General features: G+C 33.8%; 1 protein-coding gene across 17 annotated transcripts in view; it reads right to left on the bottom strand.

The window, feature by feature from the left end:
• LOC106870369 (uncharacterized) overlaps positions 1-23,001 on the bottom strand; it is a 74,801-nt gene that overhangs the window by 14,328 nt on the left and 37,472 nt on the right. For 10 of the 17 annotated variants that reach the window (XM_089352942.1, XM_089352976.1, XM_089352960.1 and 7 more), the window contains 11 exons: positions 18,407-18,501; positions 16,844-17,604; positions 12,829-12,979; positions 11,537-12,145; positions 9,469-9,575; positions 7,269-7,441; positions 6,288-6,504; positions 3,230-3,531; positions 928-1,014; positions 593-763; positions 230-471 (listed from right to left, as the gene is read on the bottom strand). In XM_089352942.1, coding sequence (XP_089209068.1) covers positions 230-471; positions 593-763; positions 928-1,014; positions 3,230-3,531; positions 6,288-6,504; positions 7,269-7,441; positions 9,469-9,575; positions 11,537-12,145; positions 12,829-12,979; positions 16,844-17,604; positions 18,407-18,501 — 2,915 coding nt within the window. The remainder of the gene's footprint in view (positions 1-229; positions 472-592; positions 764-927; positions 1,015-3,229; positions 3,532-6,287; positions 6,505-7,268; positions 7,442-9,468; positions 9,576-11,536; positions 12,146-12,828; positions 12,980-16,843; positions 17,605-18,406; positions 18,502-23,001) is intronic. The other 7 variants (XM_089352947.1, XM_089353000.1, XM_089352985.1 and 4 more) reach the window with 1 other exon arrangement.

Here is a 23,001-nt window from a genome sequence, read left to right as displayed (position 1 = left end):
CCCTAAACAGTAGTTTATGTTGGTAGCACATTCTTCACCAAATAAAGTGTATTTGCACACATCCATCCCATTTTCTGGTAAATATGAAGTACATTAGGCCAGCTAACCTAATTGATAGGTGCTTAAGTGTCATGTTGTTAGAAACAACCAAGAATATTGTTCAATGAAGACAATTATTTTCACAACAAATCTCAAGCTTCTAATGAAATATTAAATAGTTTAAATATACCTCTGCTCAAAAACAGTCGGCATTTTCTCCCACACATTTTTAACTGATGCAATTTTAAGGCTCAAGTCTTCTGTAGCTGGTGATGTAGGAGCATTTAACTCCAAATTTTGTGATTTGGAACTTCCAGCAGAAATAGACACTGATTTGGATGGCTCGGTAATTGAATTATTTTCTTTCTTTGTTTCTGTGAGCTTAGCCAAAGTTTCATCAAATGTAAAATCAAGTTCAGAGGCATCTTCTCCCTAGAAGTAAAAATATTTTAAAATGTGAAAGAGATAAAACATACCTTTTATCTATTTAAGTGAATGAAAACAAATTTTCTTTAAATTTTAGCACAAAAGGGAAGCTAGAATGTAAACAGACCTTCCGGAGAAAAGATTCTTTAAAACTTGGCGGTAGTTGAAGAGCTTCTGGTCGATCCACGCAAGTACCACTGCGATTTTTTTCTTTGTTTTCTGGTTTATTAGCTTTGGGCTCCGAGTCCTTTCGTTCATTATTAACAATCTTAGCATTTACTTTTTCATTACGACTAGTCTAAAAAGAGAAAATTCATGAAAGTACATGTTAAGAAAATCATCAAAACTTTAGCATGTCATAGAATTACCTTATTGAAAATGATTTAAACTTTCACACAAAGAAGGTAGTATTTAAACCCATTTAAAAATTCTCCAAAATATACCCAATATGCAAATACTAACCCGTGGTTGTCTTTGTGGTTTTGGAGCTTCATACTGACTTTTGTCAACCCTAGTATCATTTTTTTCCTTATTTCCTTTATCTTCTGGCTGAAAAATAAAAATCAATAATAATGTACTTACAAAAAGTAACATCATTCCAACATTTCATGTATATTATGCTTTCTCTAAATGTAATTACAAGCCAAATGCTGCATATTTTCAGCTAATGAGAACATATGCAATATTATATCTTCATAAACGAGTATTTAGAGTAAAATTGAAGTAACAAACTAAAATTTTATGCAGCTAAGAAATATATAAAACTAAGTTGTTAGCTGTAAAATTAAGCTTTTATAGAAAAATAGTTTAAAACTTCAAAATGAAATACATTAAAATGTAAACTGTTATGATTGAAATTATTTAAAAATATCATTTTAGTCTCTGTATCTTCATATTTTAATCTATTTTAACGATTAATTTTGATATGCTTAATTAGTTAACATTTAGCTCCAAGTTCAAATTAAAAGCCTTTTGAGAAAAACAAACTTCTCAAATCAGATAGTCATAAAACAGTAGCACAAAAAAAAGTGGGGGGGGGGGAGTTAAACATTCAGAGCTGGTACTAGAAAGAAAATACCTATTTTAATTTGCAATTAAATGAATATATAATTAGGTAAAACTACAAACAACTAATTCCTTATAGCCAAAACTAGGATAACCCATTCAAATCACAATGGTCAACTAATTACAACGTTTTTATTCTTTCGCGTTCAGAAACAACCATAAAAACAAAAAGTAGAACTGAAATTGAAGCCAAAATTCATAAATGAAAATTTTTTTCCAGAATGAAAGGCTTCTTGGAAAATTGAATCAGGAATTATAGGATTGGAGTGGAAATTTTAGACTTATGATCATGAACACTTTACAGATGAAGGAAAGTGACATCTGTATATGCACAACTCATCACAAGTATAATAATCCAAACTAATTACTAAATAAATAAAGGCTAATATAATTAGCTGAATAAATAAAAAGAATTAGATTGTATACAAAATGTACATCTGAACTGAACACAAAGCCAGAAAGGTTGTTAAAATTCAATATACTAATAAATTACTACATATTTGAAGTTACCAATGTGTAAGAATTTAACAAGGCTAGGGTGATATACCATTCATTCAGTTTTACATGAACAGGTAGGATTATCATACAATGGCCTTTTACACATGTTGGCATGTGATACTCAACAGGTTAAGTGAAGATTCTTGATCTAGCCAGTAATATGTTTAATACATTTTTGTTTAAGGCTTGATTGAAGCTGTTTGTAGCTGGATACTTTCCAAAATCTTACTAAAGATACTGAGTAAACCAGGTTTATTGTGAGAGCAGCACTGGTGAGCTCACTACATTAGTTTGAGATTTTTTTTTAACACTTAAGATCAATAACAACAAAGATTAATAGAATAATGACCTTAATTTTTCTCAAGGAACTAGACAAGATATGAAAAGACCGGTTCTAATAAAGTATGATAGCTGGACTTTTCATTAGAAGATACAGTTGCGATTAAATAGAATAAGTTATCTAGCAGAAGTGACAAAACAGAAATAAATGCTTAACATATAGTATTTGGCTCCAATAATTTATATTAGCATGAAAAGCTACATTAAGATTGTTTCAAAACTCTAAACAGACAACTTAATTTACAAAACCAATGCAAGATTTTAAAATTAATAGTTTTTGTTCAAACCTAAAATACTAAAATATTTTGCATTTTTAAAAGTTTATAAATAAATTATTAACACTTTAACATTTGAAACATCATAAATCAACTCAAAATAGCAAATAAGCAAATTTAAATTCAAATGCAATTTTCAACTAGAAATTAAAACCCCCAAATGGTTTGTTGATTTTATTAAAAATGACAGATTTAAATTTTAAAAATTTACAATTATAACAAGAAAATGCTACAAACATGCAAGAGAAGCTGCCAAAATCTATGAACTGGACAAAACAGTAACACAAGCAACAGAAGCACAGCACAAATGTTTTTAGCTAGAGTGGAAACAAAAATACTACTTGTGTTCTCAATATTTACGTTTTTCTTCCATTAAAGGACAATGTAAAACAGCACAATTCTAAAATTGTTGCTAATAAAGATTTAACTCTAAGGAATTGAAAATAAGCACAACAATAAAAGATAAAAAGACAAAAAATTTGTACATACAAAAAATAGCTATACATCTAAGTGTCACTATCCATGCATTTTAGCTGTGTTGTTGGCTTCTTACACAGCAGTTTGTCTAAGTTTACAGAGGTACCTACCAGCTCTGCCTTTACTTTACTTTCAGTACTTGGAGAACTTCGAGTTGAAGAGGCTGTAGAGTTTGGTGGATCACTTACATCAATACCGCTGTCATGCTGGTCTCCTCCTTTGTCATAGCTCATGTCAGTGGAACTGTGCATAGCATTAGTGATGGAGATGTTGATAGGTTTGTTCCAAGCATTTACAGGTGGAACCGCCACAGTGGTCGTAGCAGGTAGAGAGCTGGTCTGCTGGTTGGCAGCTGGTGTTTGAAATGCAGTAGAACCCAAAGGAAGAACTGCAGCACTTGCATTTACAGAATCTAATAAAATGAATATATGCAGCCATCATCAATATTAACGAATTTCTTTTTAACATAAAATGTGGATGAATCAAATTGCAACTATTCAGTATTTCAGAAAACATAGTTCAAAGATAGATACTGTAAACCTTACCTGCTTGTGTGAGAAAAATTTAACTGTTCATGCATGACCAAGCTAAAGATTACTAATGGAATTGAAATTAACTTTGCTAGTTATATACAAATCTTTTCTTGCCAGCCTGAATGCATTAGGGAATTTCAGTTTCTTCAAAACCAAAAATGATTTCAAAAGCATCACATTTCAACTTGGAGAAGGGAAAAAAAGAAGCCTAAAAGTATTCCAGCTAGTCAGCCCTTTTGTCACTAACCAACCATGTAATAATTTTCGGATTATAACACTAAACTGCCCAAAATAACCTGTTCATATTTAAATGAGAATATAAATGCAAGTAAAGTTATTTATGTTCATGATAACATATGATTTCAATAGATAAACAATTGCTTTAAACTGACATTTAATATGGAATTCGTAACCTCTAAATGTTCGAGATATTTTCTGCATTACATTTTCTGTAACTTTGGAAAAATGGATACCAGTTTTACATTCCTAGAAGTGACTGTAACTTTGGATAAATGGATACCAGTTTTACATTCCTAGAAGTGACTGAGTCTGAAGGAATTTTAACAGAAGAGGCAAAAATATCAAATGAAAAATTGAACAAGTATAGCCATACATTTCAAGATGGCATTTTGATAGTAATAGCACCAACTCCAAAAAACAGCACCAATAATGAATGTGATTAATTAATACTAGAAACAAAATAGAAATAGAAACTAAAACATTTCTCTCCAAAATTTTATAGAAAAGACTGACATAAAAAGCAATAATCTTTTATTTTTATCATTTGAAATATTCCAGACAATAACTTTGGAGATGAACCATTTGTCTATTAATGAAGACATGGTGTTATAAAGGCTGGATACATTTTCAATAATACATACCAAGCAAATCAACAAAATGAGAAAGTCTAGAAGACTCATGAAACAAGTACTGCTGCAAGTTTATACAGGAGAAAACAGTGGTGCAAGCCAGGATAGCCTGAGATACAATGAACAGAAATTGACACTCCCCTAACCAAGACCGTTTTTTTTTTTTCTTCTTCTTACACTAGTTGTTCAGTTTGTTCGTGTGGTGGACTTAGAAGCTGTGGAAATATACACATGTGCTAAAGTGATTGCCAGTAGTAATATACTGTTGTTGGTTATTAAAAAACAAATTTAGGAAAAAAATGTGGAATATAGGTACAGGCGTGGTTGTGAAGTAAAAAGTTTGCTTCTCAACCACATGCTTCTGGATTCAATCCCAGTGAGTGGCACTGTGGGCAAGTGCCTTCTACGATAACCTCAGGCCAATAAAAAGTCTTGAGTGAATTTGGCAGACAGATACCGAAAGAAGCCCATTAAAAATCTGTGTTAGTATGTCTGTCCCCAACACCACTCAACAACCAGTGTTGGTACGTTTACATCCCTATAACTTAGCAGACTGGCAAAAGAACTGATAGAATAAGTACCAGACTTTAAAAAATAAGTCGTAGGGTTGATTAGTTTGACTAAAACTTCAAGGTGGTGCCCTAGCATGACAACAGTCCAATGACTGAAAGAAAAGATAATCTGATAGCAGAAAAGAAATCTGCTAGCAATTGCATAGAGAAATAAAAGGAAAACAAATTTGCCCACTTATACTCAATTACATGGATGAAAATAGGACGTTATTTGTGAGCCTCAACTATAACAGTTACCTGGGAAGTGTCAATCAAATGAACCATATAATGAGATATCCAGTTCACAGACTAGGTATTAAGTGAAGGGAATACCAATTTAATTTTGTAAAGCATCAAACTTTCATAGTTTTTGATTTTTTATTTACTGTACCTAGCTGAATCACTACCAGAGAACTCGAGAAGTTTCAGCTATGAAAGAAAGGTCTAGAATCAAAGGGCCTTGGAGTTAACCTAGGAAAAACATAAGTCTTAGTAAGTGGGAAGGCAAACAAACCACTTTCAATCTGTAGGAAAGGCATAGGTAGAAACTCCATAAGATATACCCAATGTAAGCTATGGACACACAAGGTGCAGCAATATCGGAAGAAGGTTGACAGGGAAAATAGCTTTTGAAGATGAAATTTCCAGATTGCGGCTGATTAATCAATCTTGGTTTCCAATGAAATTCCTTGTTGTAGTGCAATGAAGAACATCAGTTAAAACTGAATCAGCATACAGGCAAATCAAGGAGCATTCAGACAGAAAACAAAGATTTGCTATTTAAACCTGAAAAATTTAACTATGTACTTATATCAAAAGAAATTTTTCCATAAACTAAATAGAATCAACTTGTAGCTGCATTTTACAAAACATTTTAACAGTTTGCTCAGGATAAAAGTTTGAACAAGTTGAAGAATTACAAAGTTTATTGTAAATGTGCATCAAATGGTAAAATAGTAATAGCTCAATTAAGGAAAAAATAGCATACTGAAATATTCACACTTTTACAATAAAGCATTATGTCTTGAAAGACAAATACTTAAATGTAAAAATTTAAAATTTCATGTCAATGTAAAATGTGTACATAATGTCAAGTTTAAAACTGCAGGCAAAATGTGATATCATGATAACTTATCAAAGTCCCACCCCAACCCCAAAGCATTCAAGAAGATGTCAACGGTGTCAGGTAAAAGTTGTAATAGGGCAGTAGCTTACTTTTGGAACCTGCTTCATTAGGTGGAGTGACTGTCTTAGATACAGGAGGAGGAATGTTGTTGGCTAATTTGTTATCCCAATTCTCAATTTTTGGCATTAGAGTAGAGTACTTTTCTCGTTCACGGTCTCTCTGTTCTCTCTGCTTAGCCAAACGAGGAGGCAACTTGCTGTAACCAGCTTTACCAACTCCCTTCATTCCCCTTTTTTTAGCAATCACCTGAAAAAGAATTCAAAAATTAATAATAGATGCAAAACAAAATAAAATAATACTGTCAGAAGGTAGAACCTCTTTGCTAAAGAGAAAATTAAGATGGTTTGCTAAAACTCAATCTGAAATCTCAGTTTCACTTAATCCTTCAGCATTTAAAAATGCTCCAAATATTCTACTTATTTTTGTAGAGACCAGCCAAATCTAGCTTCTCACACCTACCCTACAATGTCTTCTAAATAATTACATCACAGATATTGAAGCTACAAGATTAATGCATGATTAATTCAAAATGATGTAAAATAACCATTACACTAGACAGAATATTCTGAATGCTAAAAAGTTAAAGGACATGCAATAATGAAGATATAACAGCATTAAAAAGACATTTGAGAAATGGTCTGGGTTACAGTCTGGAAGAATTGGTACTTATTACAAAAAAAAAAAATTTTTCTTCAAAGAAAACCGATACAGTATTTGTAAAAAATATTCCCTAGCTAAGACCTATAGATGTAAGCAATTTGAAAGCAAAATCAAATGGCAAGTGCTTCTATAACATTGCCAACCTGCTAGAAATAGTTAAATGTCCCCACAAATTCCACATTACTATGAAGGACCATATGTGGTGCTAAATATACTACGGGATGGTCACTGGTGAAATGCCATTGACCAGTCTCCTAGATCAGGGCTAATCTCAAGATAAAAACTGGAGAGAAAAGAGTAAATTCATAAAACAAAACCTTTTACCCGTAACTTAATCATCATGAACTTACTTTCAATTCTTTCTTTTGTTCACATTGTTTTCGCTGTTCAGCCTCTTGTAATGCTTTTTGCTTGCTCTTCAGAGACTTTTTAGTCTTAACTTCCTGAAAGCCTTCGTTGCTTTCATAAAGGAAGTTGGGATCATCAATGGTAACTTCAGGTTGATCATCAATAACTACAACACCTAGAAAAAAAGAAACAAATATAAAAAATTGACACTATAACATACAAAAAGATCCAATATTTTTTTTTAAACTAAGTTCTTTTTATGAATAATAGGAGTTGAAAACTGATCCAATTTCCCTTTTGTCATGCTATGAATTTCACCAGCAAAGCAACCACACTACTCCAACTCACCTGTCCATAAATTCAGAGTCTTATAAGATGATTTTTAAACGTAATACTTTATTCAATGTAGATATGTATATGGGAAAATAGGCTATTTGCCAAATGTCTTAGCTCAACAAAAACATTCTTCAAATAATTAAATCAACAAAAAAGATCAAAATATTTCTTTCTGTATGTCATTTGAGTAGCATACCTCAGCTGATATACAGTACTAGTAGGTATCACTATGAATTTTTTCAAAAAATTTAAATCTATATTTTTCTGTACTTTTTCTTGGAGAGCATCCAAAAAGAAACATTTTAATACCTCAATTGTGAAAATAGGACGAATATTTTAGGGAAAATGACAATTTGAATTAAAATTCTAATGAACCACTTACCCTCCATTTTATTTTCCCCTCAAAGTTGAGCACACAATTACCCATGCAACGCTATTTTTCATGGATTCACTCAGACTGCAGCCATGCCAAGAGGGAGCCTTCAATTATATTGATACTAGTACTGGTAATTTTCACCAGCTTGCCTGAATTACATCTCTGTAGAAAGTTATGGCACACTTTTTGGTCCTCGCTACTACATTGAACCTCAGTGAACACAAGCATATATAAAACACAATGACCAAATTTCTATCTAAAAGTATGGTGAACTTGAGGGTGCAACATATGAAACTGGAACCTAGATACACATGGCTACAAAACAAAATTTTAACCACTTGTATTTCTGACTTTTATAATAGTAAAAAGGAATTTAAAGAGGTTAAATTAAGCAAACAAATTAATGTTAAGCCCATAAATACCTCAAATTTCAGGACATATATTTAAAATATTTTCTCTACATGTCTAGTGGTGAAAACATGCCATTAGCAAATAAATAAGGGTGGAGAAGAAAACTTGGAAAGATTAAGAAGTTGAGCTACATACCAAGTGAACTTATGAGTAAACTATTTTCAACCACACTATTGGATATTTAAGAAAAGTGAAATAAATTTTTAGTCAAGTTTTTTAACACTAAGAATTTTATTCATTTCCACATATTCATACAAGTACAGTACCATCAAAATAATGAAGTGTATTTGAATATGGAATAAACTACACAAAGCAGAATGTGCAAGAAAGTAAGCTGAACAATGTCCTTAGCTTATATAGAGACCAAAAGAAGAAAATAGATGTTAATGCATTGAGTGCAGGTCAGTTAGAAAGGTGAATTATACACTATTTTATATTCACACATGCTCTTTGCATTTATTTAAGCATATAGATATACATGACTCTTCAACAGCACATTCTTAGCAAGCTTTTGCAATTCTAAGGGAAGTAACTCAAAGAAGAATGAAATTGACAGGAAAACGGAAAAAAAGAGAATGTAAATGGTGATGGTGGTGATTAGGAGGGTGGTTTATTGATGATAGTTATGTAGCTGCAACAACATTACTCAGCATGTTATCCCCCCAACTAATACTTTCCACAACTTTTCCTCTATCTCTCCATCACCCATGTACTTCACTCTACTTGTCTACTATTCACTATAGTCTCCATTATCACCATACGAACAGACAAGTGAAACCTAAGGAATCTCCAGGACTCATCTTAAAATGCAACTTTAACACTAAGCAAGTTCTAACTAAATTCATTTAGTAAAAGGTCACGTGATTTTATGTGTGTGTATATACGAGACATTCGTAAAGCATCACAACCAACAATGATAATTTAAGGATTTTATAGTACTCGTTTTATGCCAAATTTTTGTTGAATTGAATTGAATCAGTTTCAGCTCATGAACTGTGGCCATGCGGGGGTAGCAAACCAAATTTGTAATGATGTACATAGAGCTTTTCTGAGAAAAAGAACTGAGCTATTTCACTTACCTGCATAGTTATTTATGTCAATATTAGCGAGAGCATCCTTTTTTTCCTTTTCACTTTTCAGTGGCTTGGATACATCAGATAAATCAGACTTCTTCTGGGATTTGCACCTTATAAATAGAATTTTATTAAACAGAAATAAAATTTTGATTTAAACCTTCTTCTCTTCTCCAATTTTTTTCAGTACTATAGTGAAAGCATAACACTTTAACTTTTGTAGATATTTTTCAAGCTAAATTAATAAATTTGTTCACAACAGGATAGAGCATCCACTAAAAAACAATGTTCTGAAGATCTTAAAAACAGTGTCACACTAACAGAAGTTTTCTTTGAAAAATGAGCTGCTCTTAAACTACTTACCAAACGGTAGGCAAATTTCTCTTTAACACCACCCTACAGTCTTATGTGGGCATGTGTATTTGAATCACTGAACAAGACACTAGATGGGAGTTTAATATGTTAAAAACAGAAGTCATGTCACTTTCAAATTCTGACCTTCAGTCTTCTATATGAACCATCAAGCAATTCTACAGAGTGACTCGACATTTTACAAACATCAGCCAATTCTCCCTTGAATGTTTCCATTTGATATAATTACATTGCAAGGTAACTTAATTGTATTATATAACAAAAAGACCACTGTCTTACAAGGATCACAATTCTGAAAGAAAATTTTCACTATTCTATTCTAATATATTTTCTCCTAGTGGAAGTAAGGGGGGAAAAAAGCAGGGAGGCAGAGGAGGAAGTGCTCATTCCAAAACACAACCAAAAACATTCAATTTCATAAACTTCTTTTTTTTTATAGAACCAAAATGTTAAAATTCATAAAAAGCATCTTAGATTTCTAGAGTGAAGAAACATTTAAAAGAACTCCAATGTTTGTATTTTTGAGGAACATAAATTGTCTATGTTAAGAGCTTTAAGAAAAAAAAACAATTTTCATGTATAATGTTCACCTCTAATCCTAGAGTTTAAAAATCTAAAAGTGGGGGTGTAATAGAAACCTAAAAATGATTTTTCTATAATAAAGGTTTCTATTTCAGGAACAAGACAGCCATCATGAACTCAGTGCTTGAGTGGTACTTATTTTTCTGACTCCAAAAAATGAAAGTTGAATTCAATGGGATTTGAATTCAGAATGTAAGGAGTACAATAAATTTTGCAAGATATGTTTTCCTTACACCATCAATCCACTGTCCAATGTTAATGAGATCTTATATTACTAATACCGATTAACAGAAATTGCTTCTAATTTAAGCACAAGGCCAACAAGTTTTAGGGAAAGAGACGATGCCAATGATCCAAGTACTTCACTGGTACTTTATTTTATTGACCTTGAAATGAGGAAATGTCAAGCTGACATAGGCAGTTTTTGAACAAAGAACTAGAAATGCTTACTGATTTGCTGTCATCATCATTTAATATCTATTCACCACACTGGCATGAGTCAAACAGTTTGACAGGATTTGGCAAGCTGCAGGGCTATGCTATGCCTCGGCATAATCTCTATGGATGCCCTTCCTAAAACTACCCACTTTACAGCATGTGCTGAGCGTTTTTTCGTTTTCCATGACACTGGCACTAGTGAGGTTGCCACGTAACTTGCAAGACACAGAAGAACGGGGGGGGGGGGATGAAGAGGTGGTGGTTTTATGCCAGGTTTTGATAGCCAATCGTAATTGTCTTCTATAGAGGAAATTTACAGCTATCCCACATTTATATAGGGGAGGGTGAGAGCAATTGGCAAGGAAATAATCATTGAGGAGTGCCAGGGAAAGTTTTCAAGGTACATGAAAGTTAAGCAAAAGAGAAAATACAATGGATCAGGGGAAGGGAAGAGAGAACAGGTAATAATGGTTTCAAATTTTGGCACAAGGTCAGCAAATTTTATTTTATTGTATCTAAAAGGATGAAAGGCAAGGTTGACCTCAAAAGTATTTAAACACAAAGTAAAGAGCTGGAAAAAATGCCAACATTTATCCGACATGCTAACGATTCTGCCAGCTCACTGCCTTAATAATAATAATAATAATAATAATAATAAAAATAAAAACACTCAACTACTCACTTGCTTGTGAGATTATTAAATGCATTATTGATAGCAGTTGGGTCATTTGGCACTATTGAATCAACTCGGTACACCGCAGCAATGTTCTCTTTCCGGTTTGCATTGATGGTCTTATTTTTAGTATTTGAGCTCCCACCAGACCTAGTGGGAGCTGAACCGTTTTTTGTCGCATTCGGTGACTTCTCTTTCACAGAATTCTTTCCACGCTCCATGCTTTGAGATTTTCGTGCATCATTCGAATTCCCTCTGCGATTTTGGCGGTCATTCCCAGGTCGTTGGTTAGAAAAGCTCTTCTTTACAGGAACATTTTCTTTTTTATCTTTATCCTTCGAGTCATTTTTAGCTTCTCTATTTTTATCAAGTACATCACTGCTTTCTGATGCTGTTTCCCACTCCTCATTTGCAAAGTCCGAAGAATTCTGTTTAGTCAATGTTGGTTTTTTGGCATTATACGTTGCAGGTGCAACACTACTACCTCTTCCTCGGCCTCTACCTCTCCCACCTCTTTCAAAGTTACCACGACTGCGTTCACTGAAGGCTCCTCTGCGGGCAAATCGTGGTGGAGGAGGAGCGCGTTCATGACGGCGAGACCTACCATAAGAAATAAAACTATTTCCAAAAATTAGTATGCCACAATCAAAAATTCTGCTTTATATTTAAATATCAAACTCAAATTTAGACCAAGTAGTTTAAGGAAAAGTAAACCCACAATAGGCAAAAATAAAACCATAAAGGTTTGATCAGTTGCAGACATATACAGAAACATTCTTCATAATTTTAAAATTCCTGAGATTAGCAAGAAAATGTCAATGCATTTTACAACTGGATTATTATCTAATAGCATCTGCACAAAATATAAGGTAAGTACTACCATCAAACTAATGAATCTAAAATTAATAATGCGCCATTACTTTTGAGTCAGTGAGACAATAATATTAACTGCACTTCAACATAGAATAAAAATTATTTAATGCAAACCGAAGAATTAACTTTCGTTTGAGAAGGTTTTGAATATTTTATTATTTCTAATATTTCAATTGTAAAATATTTTTAAAAGAGCCTATAAGGAAAGAAAATTAATGAAAGTAATGGAACCTAAAAGTAAAGCACTTCTTCAACAACATTTTATATTTTTCAATATAGAAACTATGTGAAATAATAAAAAAACTTGAAAATGTTCCAAGTAAAAGCTAATATTACAACCACAATAAGAAATTGATGTAAAAAAAAAATAATTACATTTTGTTTTCATAATTGTTGGAAAAAGCAGAGTAAGAATATTCAAAATTTACCTAGTGTTACGATTATTTTCCTGTTCTTCATTTCGAGTAACATTAGTATTGTTGCCACTACCATTTCCGCCAGCATTGTAACGTCCAAATCCTCGGGCTGAAGGAGGAGAAGAATAAAATCTGCTCCCTCTACTTCGTATTAACGGGCCACCTTAAAAAAAATAAAATAAGAAAAAATATAAGCATACGCAATAAGTTATGATGCAATTCCAAAATAATATTAGTAACGACTGCAAAAACGACAAGGTTATTTATTATAAACCTACAGAAGCCGGCTTTAGATTAGTAGGTGGGTATTGCACTAGCTTGATCACTTGCCTCTCATGTACAGTGACTAATATATTCAACTTGTCCTGAGAAGCAGCTTAAAAACAATTAAATGATACGATTTCGAAGATGATGAGACCGTGTCCACTTACAAAATTCCTTACCTCTATTGGGTACACTGTGTGAACGGTCTTTATCAAAGCAATTTCTAAATGCATCCTCTCTCATTCATTCCAGGGGAGGTTTTGTAAAAACAATGAGCATTCTTGGTCAAAAATAAATCACATCAAATCTTTAGTATCTTAAGCTAGTACACATTTAAATTATTTAAAAAATACTTTTTTTTAAACAAAATTGTTTTTATAGCATTTACAGTGGTTGACATCTTATACTAATCCAAACAAAGCCACAAGCACTGTTTGGATTAGTATAATATAAGCATCAATCTGTGGATACTTTTATTTCTAAGGTACTTATTAAGGTATATTATTACTTTTGAACTTTTTTCTTTTACATGTAGATTTGTGGTGCCTCCAAGAAGTAAGGTGGAGAGGAGGTTCCGCTAGGTTCTTCACAGGCAAAGAGCACAGGTACAAGATTTTCTGGGCAGGGAACACTGACAGGGTCGGGGACGTGGGTATACTTCTTGCGGAGAAATGGGTTGATAAGGCAATTGAGGTAGTCAGAGTATGCAATAGAATACCTAAGATTAGATTAGTGCCACATCATGGGTTAGCAACCATTACCTCAGTTGGGACTACCTGATGGACAGAAAGACAGATTTTAGGACACCCTCTTGCAGACTACCTCGTTGACGAATGACTGGGACCTTTTCTTTTTGGACATGTTGGACAGCATGCAAGGAGCTTCCATGGTGTACATGGAGGATATGGTTTTGGTTCCCCACAATGAGGAGGGAACCGAGCTGCTGGAGTTCTGCGATGCAAATGATCTTATGGTTTGCAATACTAACTTCAGGAAACCTGTCAGTCACCTACCATTCTGGCAGACACACTATCCAAATTGACTACATCCTCGCCAGAAAAAGGGAAAGATGGCTGCGTATAAATGCCAAAACCTTCCCAGAGGAAGAATGTACCCCACAATGTAAACTAGTAGTTAGTGATTTCAGGATCAGGGTTAAATGGATGCCCAGAAGACGACCAGCATGGAGGAGAAGGGTCTGGAAGCTTAAAGATCCTGCGAATGGACAGAGATTTAGAGATGTATTACTCGAAACCTTTGACGAAATAGAAAGGGATATAGCATCACAAGATGTGGAAGACAACTGGAGGTTTCTGCAGGACAACCTGCTGAGGGCCACTGACCAGATATGTGGATGGTGCAAAGTCCCCTCAAGACCAAAGGTAATGTGGTGGTGGAACACTGTTGTTAACAGGGTTATTAGAGAAAAGAAACAGGCCTGAAGGACTGGAAGAACGGTGGTAGCAGGGAATTGTATCAGACTGCCAGAAGGGAAGGTAGGAGACAGGTTTATTTAGCCAGATGGGATACAGATAATAAAAAAATTTGTCTATGTTCTGCTCCATGAGGACCAAAGACTTGAGGTATTTTGTGTTGCAAGACAGTGTGTAAGAGAGAATCGTGATATCATAAAAGAGAAATGTGTCCACATGGATAATGGTTCACTTGCATTAAACGAAGCTCCAAAGAGAGGGGTTTGGATACGCCACTATGTAAAGTTGGTCAATAAAGAGAATGAATGGGAGAAGAGAGTCTGCTGTATGTCAACCCAACAGAGGGACCACCTATCTAAATTGACAGTACCTTCGTAGATAAAGCAATTAAGAGAGTGAAAACAGGGAAAGCTCCCGGCCCATCAGGAATCACCGCCAAGATGCTCAAAATATCTGGCGGTGTCAACTATATAGCCAAGTCACCCATATAGTTAACCAGGTAATACATGAAGGAGTCATACCCAATGATTGGTGTAGCAGCACCATAGTCAACTGCTACAAAGGTAAAGGTGACGCTTTAGATACAAATAATTAGAGGTATCAAGTTGTTGGATCAGGTAATGAAAGTCATGGAGAGGGTCATAGCCCAACTAATTAGGGAGAGAGTCAGTTTAGATGAGATGCAGTTTGGGTTCATGCCAGGGAAAAGCACCACTGATGCTATATTTCTGGTAAGAAAGCTGCAGGAGAAATGCCTAGCCAAAGACCTCTGTACCTGGCTTTCGCTGACATGGAGAAAGCCTTTCAAAGGGTCCCCCGATCCATTATCTGGTGGTCAATGAGGAAACTAAGAATAGATGAATGGTTAGTGAGAGCTGTGCAATCCATGTACAGGGATGCTGTCAGTAAGGTGAGGGTCGACAACAAGTACAGTGAAGAATTCCGAGTAGAGGTAGGGGTCCATCAAGGTTCAGTCCTCAGCCCCCCTCCTATTTATTATAGTCCTCCAGGCAATAACAGAGGAATTCAAGACAGGATGCCCCTGCTCTAATTGCTGAGTCACTATCAGAACTAGAGGAAAAGTCTCAGGTGTGGAAGCAAAGATTAGGATCAAAGGGCCTCAGAGTCAACCCTGCTAAAACCAAATTCTTAATAAGTAGGAAAGCAGACAAACCACAAATCCCTTCAGGTAGATGGCCCTGTTCGATCTGTAGTAAAGGCCTAAGTAGAAACTCCATAAGATGTACCCAGTTTAAGCTATGGACACCTAAGAGGTGCAGCAATATCAAAGGGAGGCTAACTGGGAAGATAGTTTTTGTATGTGGCAAATGCTCAGATGCTATAAACCCAGAAAATGTGCAGAGAAGAGTTTCTATCGCATTCAAAGGAGAAAAAGTACAAGTAGTTGATAGCTTCCGTTGTCTAGGCAACCAAGTCAGTAGCAGGAGAGGGTGTGCTGAAAGTGTAGCTGCTAGAATAAGAATAGCCTGGGCAAAGTTCAGAGAGCTCCTACCTCTGCTGGTGACAAAGGGTCTCTCGCTTAGAGTAAAAGGTAGATTGTATGATGCATGCGTGCGAACAGCCACGCTACATGGCAGTGAAATATGGGCTGTGACTGCTGAGAACATGCGTAAGCTCGCAAGGTATGAAGCCAGTATGTTCCACTGGATGTGTAATGTCCATGTGCATACATGACAGTGTGTAAGCACGTTGAAAGAAAAGTTGGATTTAAGAAGCATCAGATGTGGTGTGCAAGAGAGACGACTGCTGGTATGGTCATGTATTGCGAATGAATGAGGACAGCTGTGTGAAAAAGTGTCGCACCCTGGCAGTTGAGGGAACCTATGGAAAAGGTAGACCCAAGAAAACCTGGGTGAAGCAATGACTAGTGACCGGGACCTTTGGAGATATGCTGTGCTTGAGAAAACCCGACAAGACAAGTGAGACCATAGCCCATGGCCTATGCCAGTGGGTGTAACCAGCCCATTTATGAATACCCCTCATTCATTGGACAATAAACCTTGCTTGTGAAGACCGACTGAGGCAAGTGAAATCAAATCAAAATAGCTGACGTGGCCAACGACAGTACTGCCTGATTGGCACTCATGGCAGTGGAACATTAAAAGCACATCCGAACATGGGGTGTAACTAGCCCACTCATGAGTACCCCTCATTCATTGGACAACAAAGGAATCCAGCCATAGAAATTAAGCCCAAAATAAAACACTATTCATATTAAAAACCATACAAAACTCAAGTAAACAATTTCTAAAATGCAACTGAAAAGCTCTTCTACAAAACAAGTTATTAGAAATAAATTTTAGAGTTACCTCTGCCACGCCGTGATGGCTCGCCTCTTTGAATAAAAGCTGGATTTTTCCCTCTGTACCCTTTCATCTCCTCTTTATTTTGCTCATTTCTATCACTGCGGTCTGCTTTTTCTTTATTCTTCTCATCCTTCTTGTCTTTCCAAGTGTTTGTCTTAACTTTCTCATCTCTGTTATCTTTAATATGTTTTTTGTTATCATCATGAGGTGCTTTCCCTTTACCAGCAGCCATAACAGCATTGTCCTCCTCCTTGCTATGAGTCACATCTCTAACTTCAGATGTTCGTTCACTGCAACTTTCACTAGTTGTGCCACTAGTTTCATCAACAGACACATCACTCTCTTCATCACGTCCCCGCCTTCGCTTCGAGAGTTCTACTTCCACTTCACCCTCACTATGCTCACTTTCCATATTCAACTTTTCCTGCCATTTATTTGTTGTATATTTTCCTTTATGGTCTGTTGGGAGTCTGCGGTCATAGGTACGAAAGTCATTTCGACCACGATTATTATTGAAGCCACGACTTCGACCCCGACTACGACCACGTCCCCTTACAAATTCTCTACCTCTATTTGGTACACTGTGTGAACGGTCTTTATCAAAGCGATTTCTAAATGCATCCTCTCTCATTCGTTTCAGGGGAGGTTTTGTAGTCGTGCGAGTTTCTTTTTTCTCTTCCTTCACCTTTTCTTCCTTTTCATTTGGCACTTCAACAATCTCCACTTTTTGTGGTTTTTCAGTTTTCGTAGATTCAGACAATGGCCTTCGGAAAAAAAAAAAAATTTAAAGATTAATTCCAAATTTTCCATCTGTAGAGCTTTTACTATATAAAAATTAAGCTTACAAAAGCTAAATTACTTGAGTAACATAAAAATCCTTGAAATTTAGGGAAAATATTTTGTAAATTTCACAAAATATTATCAAATAATATACACAATTTCTTTCAAAAGACATTCAACATTATCTTCCAACAACTTTCAGATTATCTGATTTTGCAGGTAAAATTATCAGAAATTTTCATTTTATCTGATGGTTGTGACCTTATGTCACACTATATATAAGCATTCTTCTCTAAAATGGCATTTATCTTCCAAACTATTTTGCAGTTATGTCAAATTGAGAATTTCAAATATCACCTTTCTATCCAGCAAAATATTTTGATTAAAAATAGAGGTGGGGAGCAAATGTAGCATTCATTCAAGATCCTGTTTTTCCATGCAAGCATGGTTTCAACAGGAACTTGAGATTTTACAGCTGGATGCTCTTCCTATCAACCCCACCACACATGCACTTTCTTTAAATGCCAAATGTGTTCGAAAACCAAGGGTAAGCGGATGTCAAAGTAAAATCAGTTTTGCTCAAATGTTAAGTCAAATAACTTTCACACATACATATATACGTGTCCTACAGTTTCCGATAGACCAAATTTCTTCACAAGGCATTGATTGCTCTAGGGCTATAGTAGAAGACACTTGTCTTAAGTACCTAAAGTTGGACTTCACCCAAGACCACTTGGTTGCAAAGGAAACTTCCTATACACATACTGAAAGTAATATTAACCCTACCTATTTTCCTTCTCAGATACATCATCTTTTTCTGGCTGAGTTTCGGGGACTTTCAAATCTTTTGGTTGCGTTTTCTGGGATTCTTTGAGGGATTCCTACAGATAAAAACAGGAGTCAAACTTGTAAAGTAGTCAATAAAAATTTCAAAATCTTTCCAAATAAGCCTGAATAACGGTATTTACAAACTAAATTGAGTGGGCTACATAAAAATTAGAAATTTGTTTTTGTATTAAAATATTATTTTTCTTTTTAAAAATATTTTTTGCATAAAAAGAAAGACCAGCAATATATATTATTCAAGAAACTAAATTTCAAATCAACAAATGGAAATTGTTCATAACTACTTTTCAAATGTTCGAAAATCCTATCAAATTTACACTGGAAACAAAAAAAAAAATGTAACTGAATATATTAAATAAAAAAACACTAACAGCATAAATTATCCAAGTTTAAAAAAAAAAAAAGAAATATTAGCTTAATGAAATTAAATATTAGCCAAAATGTGAATTAAATTGACAAAACTACATAGTTTAAAACAAAACAAACACCAACTGACTACTATTTTATCCTATTTTTTATGTTCTGATCTGCAGCTAATTTAATTTTTCAATAAATCAGTTGAAGTACTAACCATTCACATGAACAATATTATACTTATTTAAATTACAAATAGTGGACAAAAGTCAAATATTTTAAGAGAAGATTCATTTCAAATCTGTATTATAGGTTTTAACTACTACTTTCATTAATGACAGTAAATGAAAACCTTAAAAAAAAAATGTAACTGGGCTTTTTACTAATGCAACAAAATGACTGCAAAAAAGAAAATCAGAGACAACTTATTACCCTAAAATTCTCAACAACTTAACCTTGAAAATTTTAAAGGTCAACCAATCTAACTATTCAAAAATCGTTAATGCTTTAAAAAGTTACAGCCTCAAAAATGTTAAACTTGGCAGTCAACATATTCCAGTAATCAAGATAATGTGCAACAAGTTTTAAAAAATGTCACTTCTAATAGCAAATACAATAAAGGAGAATGTATTCATTTTGAACATATGAATTATCTGCTGCACAATTTCACAACTAATTCTGAAAAAATTCAATTATCTTAGCTAAGAAGATGGAGAAATTCAATGAAGCCAATTATACTATACTTATATAATTATAATACCAACCAACAGAATCTAATGTTTTTAAAACAGACTACCAACTAGAAAAGAAAAAAAAAAATTGTAACACTCAAAATCAAATATATTTTGTTAGTGTGTGAGATAAATATGTATTAAATAGTCTCACAAAAATATAAAAGATGTAATAACTATGCAAACACACAATGACTATAAAATAGAGTTATGAGGTTTGAAAATATGAGGAATGAACGATATCAAATAAATTCAAATTGCAGTAATATTTAATCCACTTTGGATCATCGTAGGTGGACATTCGGGTTCCAAATCTATGGTAATAAGTGAAAATATCTTATATGTTCAATTGCATCAAATGTGAAGGAAAAGTATTTCACATAAAATGAGAAAAGAAAAAAAATAGAAAAAGTAAAAGGAAAATACTTCATAAAATACTGAAGGATTTGAAACATCAGTTCATAACTATATTTTCAAACCTCAAAACCAACCTGTTTTTTCAGAAAAAGGGATATTGCTGGCATCTTCAGGGAAGAAAAAAGAAAAAACCTAAAACAAATATAAAATGTAACCCAGCACCAACATGGAAATTGTGTTTTGCTAACAAAGTATTAACCAACAAAACCGGATTTCTTCCAACTTTGAGTTCTTAAAACAAAACAGCATGGAAGAAAAGTCAGAAATTGTCTATAATGAACTGGTAATTTCACTTTGAAAAAGACAAGCAAATCATTTGTCTTGCCTTATTAATTTGTCAACAAAAATGAACATCTTTGACCTTTAATTAATTCAAAACAGAAAATCAAAATTAATATCAAAAGTAAATTTTATTAAATATAATATTACATATATTTCAATGAGCTCATAAGATTTTCCTATATTGTCTAGTTTCCTTATGTGGAATTGACATAGTAAATTAAATTACAAGGAACCCAAGTATCTGTTTTCAAATAAAGCAGCACTCAAATGTTTAACTCAAAACTAACAGGACGAAGAAATTGAGAATAAATAAAATCAAAAGACTATCTTAAAAATTCTTTAACTAATACACTGAAAAGACACCAAGAAAACTAGTTAATAAAAACTGATAAACTCTCAAAGTAAATTGTCTCAATATAGGTTTCTCAGATTGACAAAGAAAAAAGAAAAAAACCGAAGAAAGTCACAGCTAAATAGAATCTAACTACTTTTTATCTGCTACAACCAAAGTTTCCGTGATATACCTACATTTTTGAGATTTCCAGAGCTTCAGCATCAGGGAATACACGCCAACTGCCATCGTCTTCAAAGTAAAGATGACCCTCATGGAGATTGGGTAGGTAGAAGAGCAAGTTCCAAGGTAAAATGAAATTATAGCCAAAATAGGTCAGCTGTGTTAAAAAGTACAAATCTTTCCAGCATTGTGAATGTTTGGAGGACATTTTTTTGTTTTGTGTTTTGTTTTTTTGTTTTGTTTTGTTTTGACATTTTTTTTTTTTACTCCCGTTATCAAGTCTGGAAATTGTTGGGTTGATCTAGTAAACTTGGCACAGTCAATGTTATTGCAATTGTCGCAATTTTCTGCAAGATCCTCTTAGGGATAAGTTATTTGTAATGTGAAAAAAAAAATCCTTTCGAAGTAACTTCTTTTTCAATCTGGTGAAACAACTGGATAATTTAAACAACTGCCATAACAGGAGGAATTGGTCGTCAGGTCAGAAAGGCATAGTAGATGTCTTGAAGGAACACTTGAGTAAGTAATACGTTCTTGTATCCCAATGATAGTAGAAACTGATGACACCAACCAGATGACTTTTTTCCCAGATACACACACACACAAACACATACATATATATGAAATACATATATATGAATACATTTCTGAGAACTAAGACAATGGAATTTGAAGCAGCAGCAGCAGTTTAATAAATTTAGAATAGATATATCCAAAAGGTGCCACTTCCAAGACACTACTAGTTGGTTTGGCACCAGACAGTACAGGCAAACAAATTATTTGGACAGCAGAAAAAATACTCCTCTTTCATAATAACCAATGAAAAAAATCTAATACATCAGGAAAGGGCAGAAGGGATGTAAGAACCTGGAACTAGTAATCCAACTGAACTGCATTACAAAAGCTGCTGCTGCTGCTATAATCCATTTTCCTGCTTAAGTCAGTGCCACCTGGCAATTGTACTTGTGATTTTGTACAGTTAGAAGTGTGTAATAAGCATATCAGCATACTCAAAGTATGGATTGGTGAAAACATGAACTTGCAAGCTTCACAACTAACAAAGAAGTCAAGATAAGAATTGAGCAAATATTGTCTAGTACCATTATTCAAAGAAGATATTAACTGCTAACTTAGCATGAATAGCTCAACTGGTAGTTAGTACACTTTCACTAACACACCAGTAAAGTTAGTTAAAAGGAATTGCTTTCCTCTAATCTAAAAAAAAAAAAAGAAAAAAAAACGAAGATTTGAAGAGATCTCTTAACTAAGCCATTCCATTTTACTTGCAAGAGAAAGTTATATAAACAGGATACAAACTATGAAAAGATATAGGGTAAAGAGATTGGTTTTAACAGCAGCTAATAAACTAAGAAAATAACTTAATATGCAACATCCAGTGTAAAAATGGATGGAATGGTTAATAAACCAATTTGTAAATGATCTATGCTAAGTGTAGCTCTTGTAGATGCAGTGATGAAAAACTAGATACAGGAACTTACAAAGTAGAATGAAAGATTATGAAAAATTATGGACACAATTTTCAAAAAAAAACTATCATCATTTATCCAAAATGAAGACAAAAATGTTCATTTTTGTTGACTGATTATTTCTGCTTCCAAAATATTTTCTTTATAATGAATCCAAGTAATTTTTGCCTGTACTGAATTATCTAGCTTAGCTTAGCATTGTATCTTTTCCTGTTGCTTTGTCAGGTCTATATACAAGTGGAGAAAAATAGATCTCAGTAGCATCAGCATTTTTACAATTGTCACTTGAATTTATGACCTAACTCAGTAATAAAAGAAAAAAAAAACAAAAAATAGAAATCCAATAAGGCAAATACTATGCAATTTTTTTAATGATTTTTAATTATACATAAGAAAAAGTGCTTTACTCTCCAAGCAATTCTACTAGAGATCTATTTTTATCCAAATTGCAATAATAATTTCATGCAACAATGAGAAAGCACTCTTTTTAGAAGAAAAAAATATGTATTTCTGGTTAAATTCTTATACACCCATTCACATGGGAATTTGAGTAAATAAAAAAAATTTTTTTAATGATATACCAATATAACACATCAACATGCTTGATCGATGTGCTGTAAGACTGAATCCATGTCGAAACACTTCAGCAGAGTAAGAGCACACAACTATAGACATTATGTTCACCATGGCAAAGCCAGGCCATTGAAATAAGCTTTATTGTTAAAAATCTCATCCATTTCAGTGGCAAGA

The sequence above is a fragment of the Octopus bimaculoides genome, chromosome 1, assembly GCF_046866305.1.
Source record: "Octopus bimaculoides isolate indiv1 chromosome 1, ASM4686630v1, whole genome shotgun sequence".
NCBI lineage: Eukaryota > Metazoa > Mollusca > Cephalopoda > Octopoda > Octopodidae > Octopus > Octopus bimaculoides.
The sequence above is the reverse complement of the archived record's forward strand: the minus strand, read 5'-3'. Positions and strand labels throughout refer to the sequence as shown.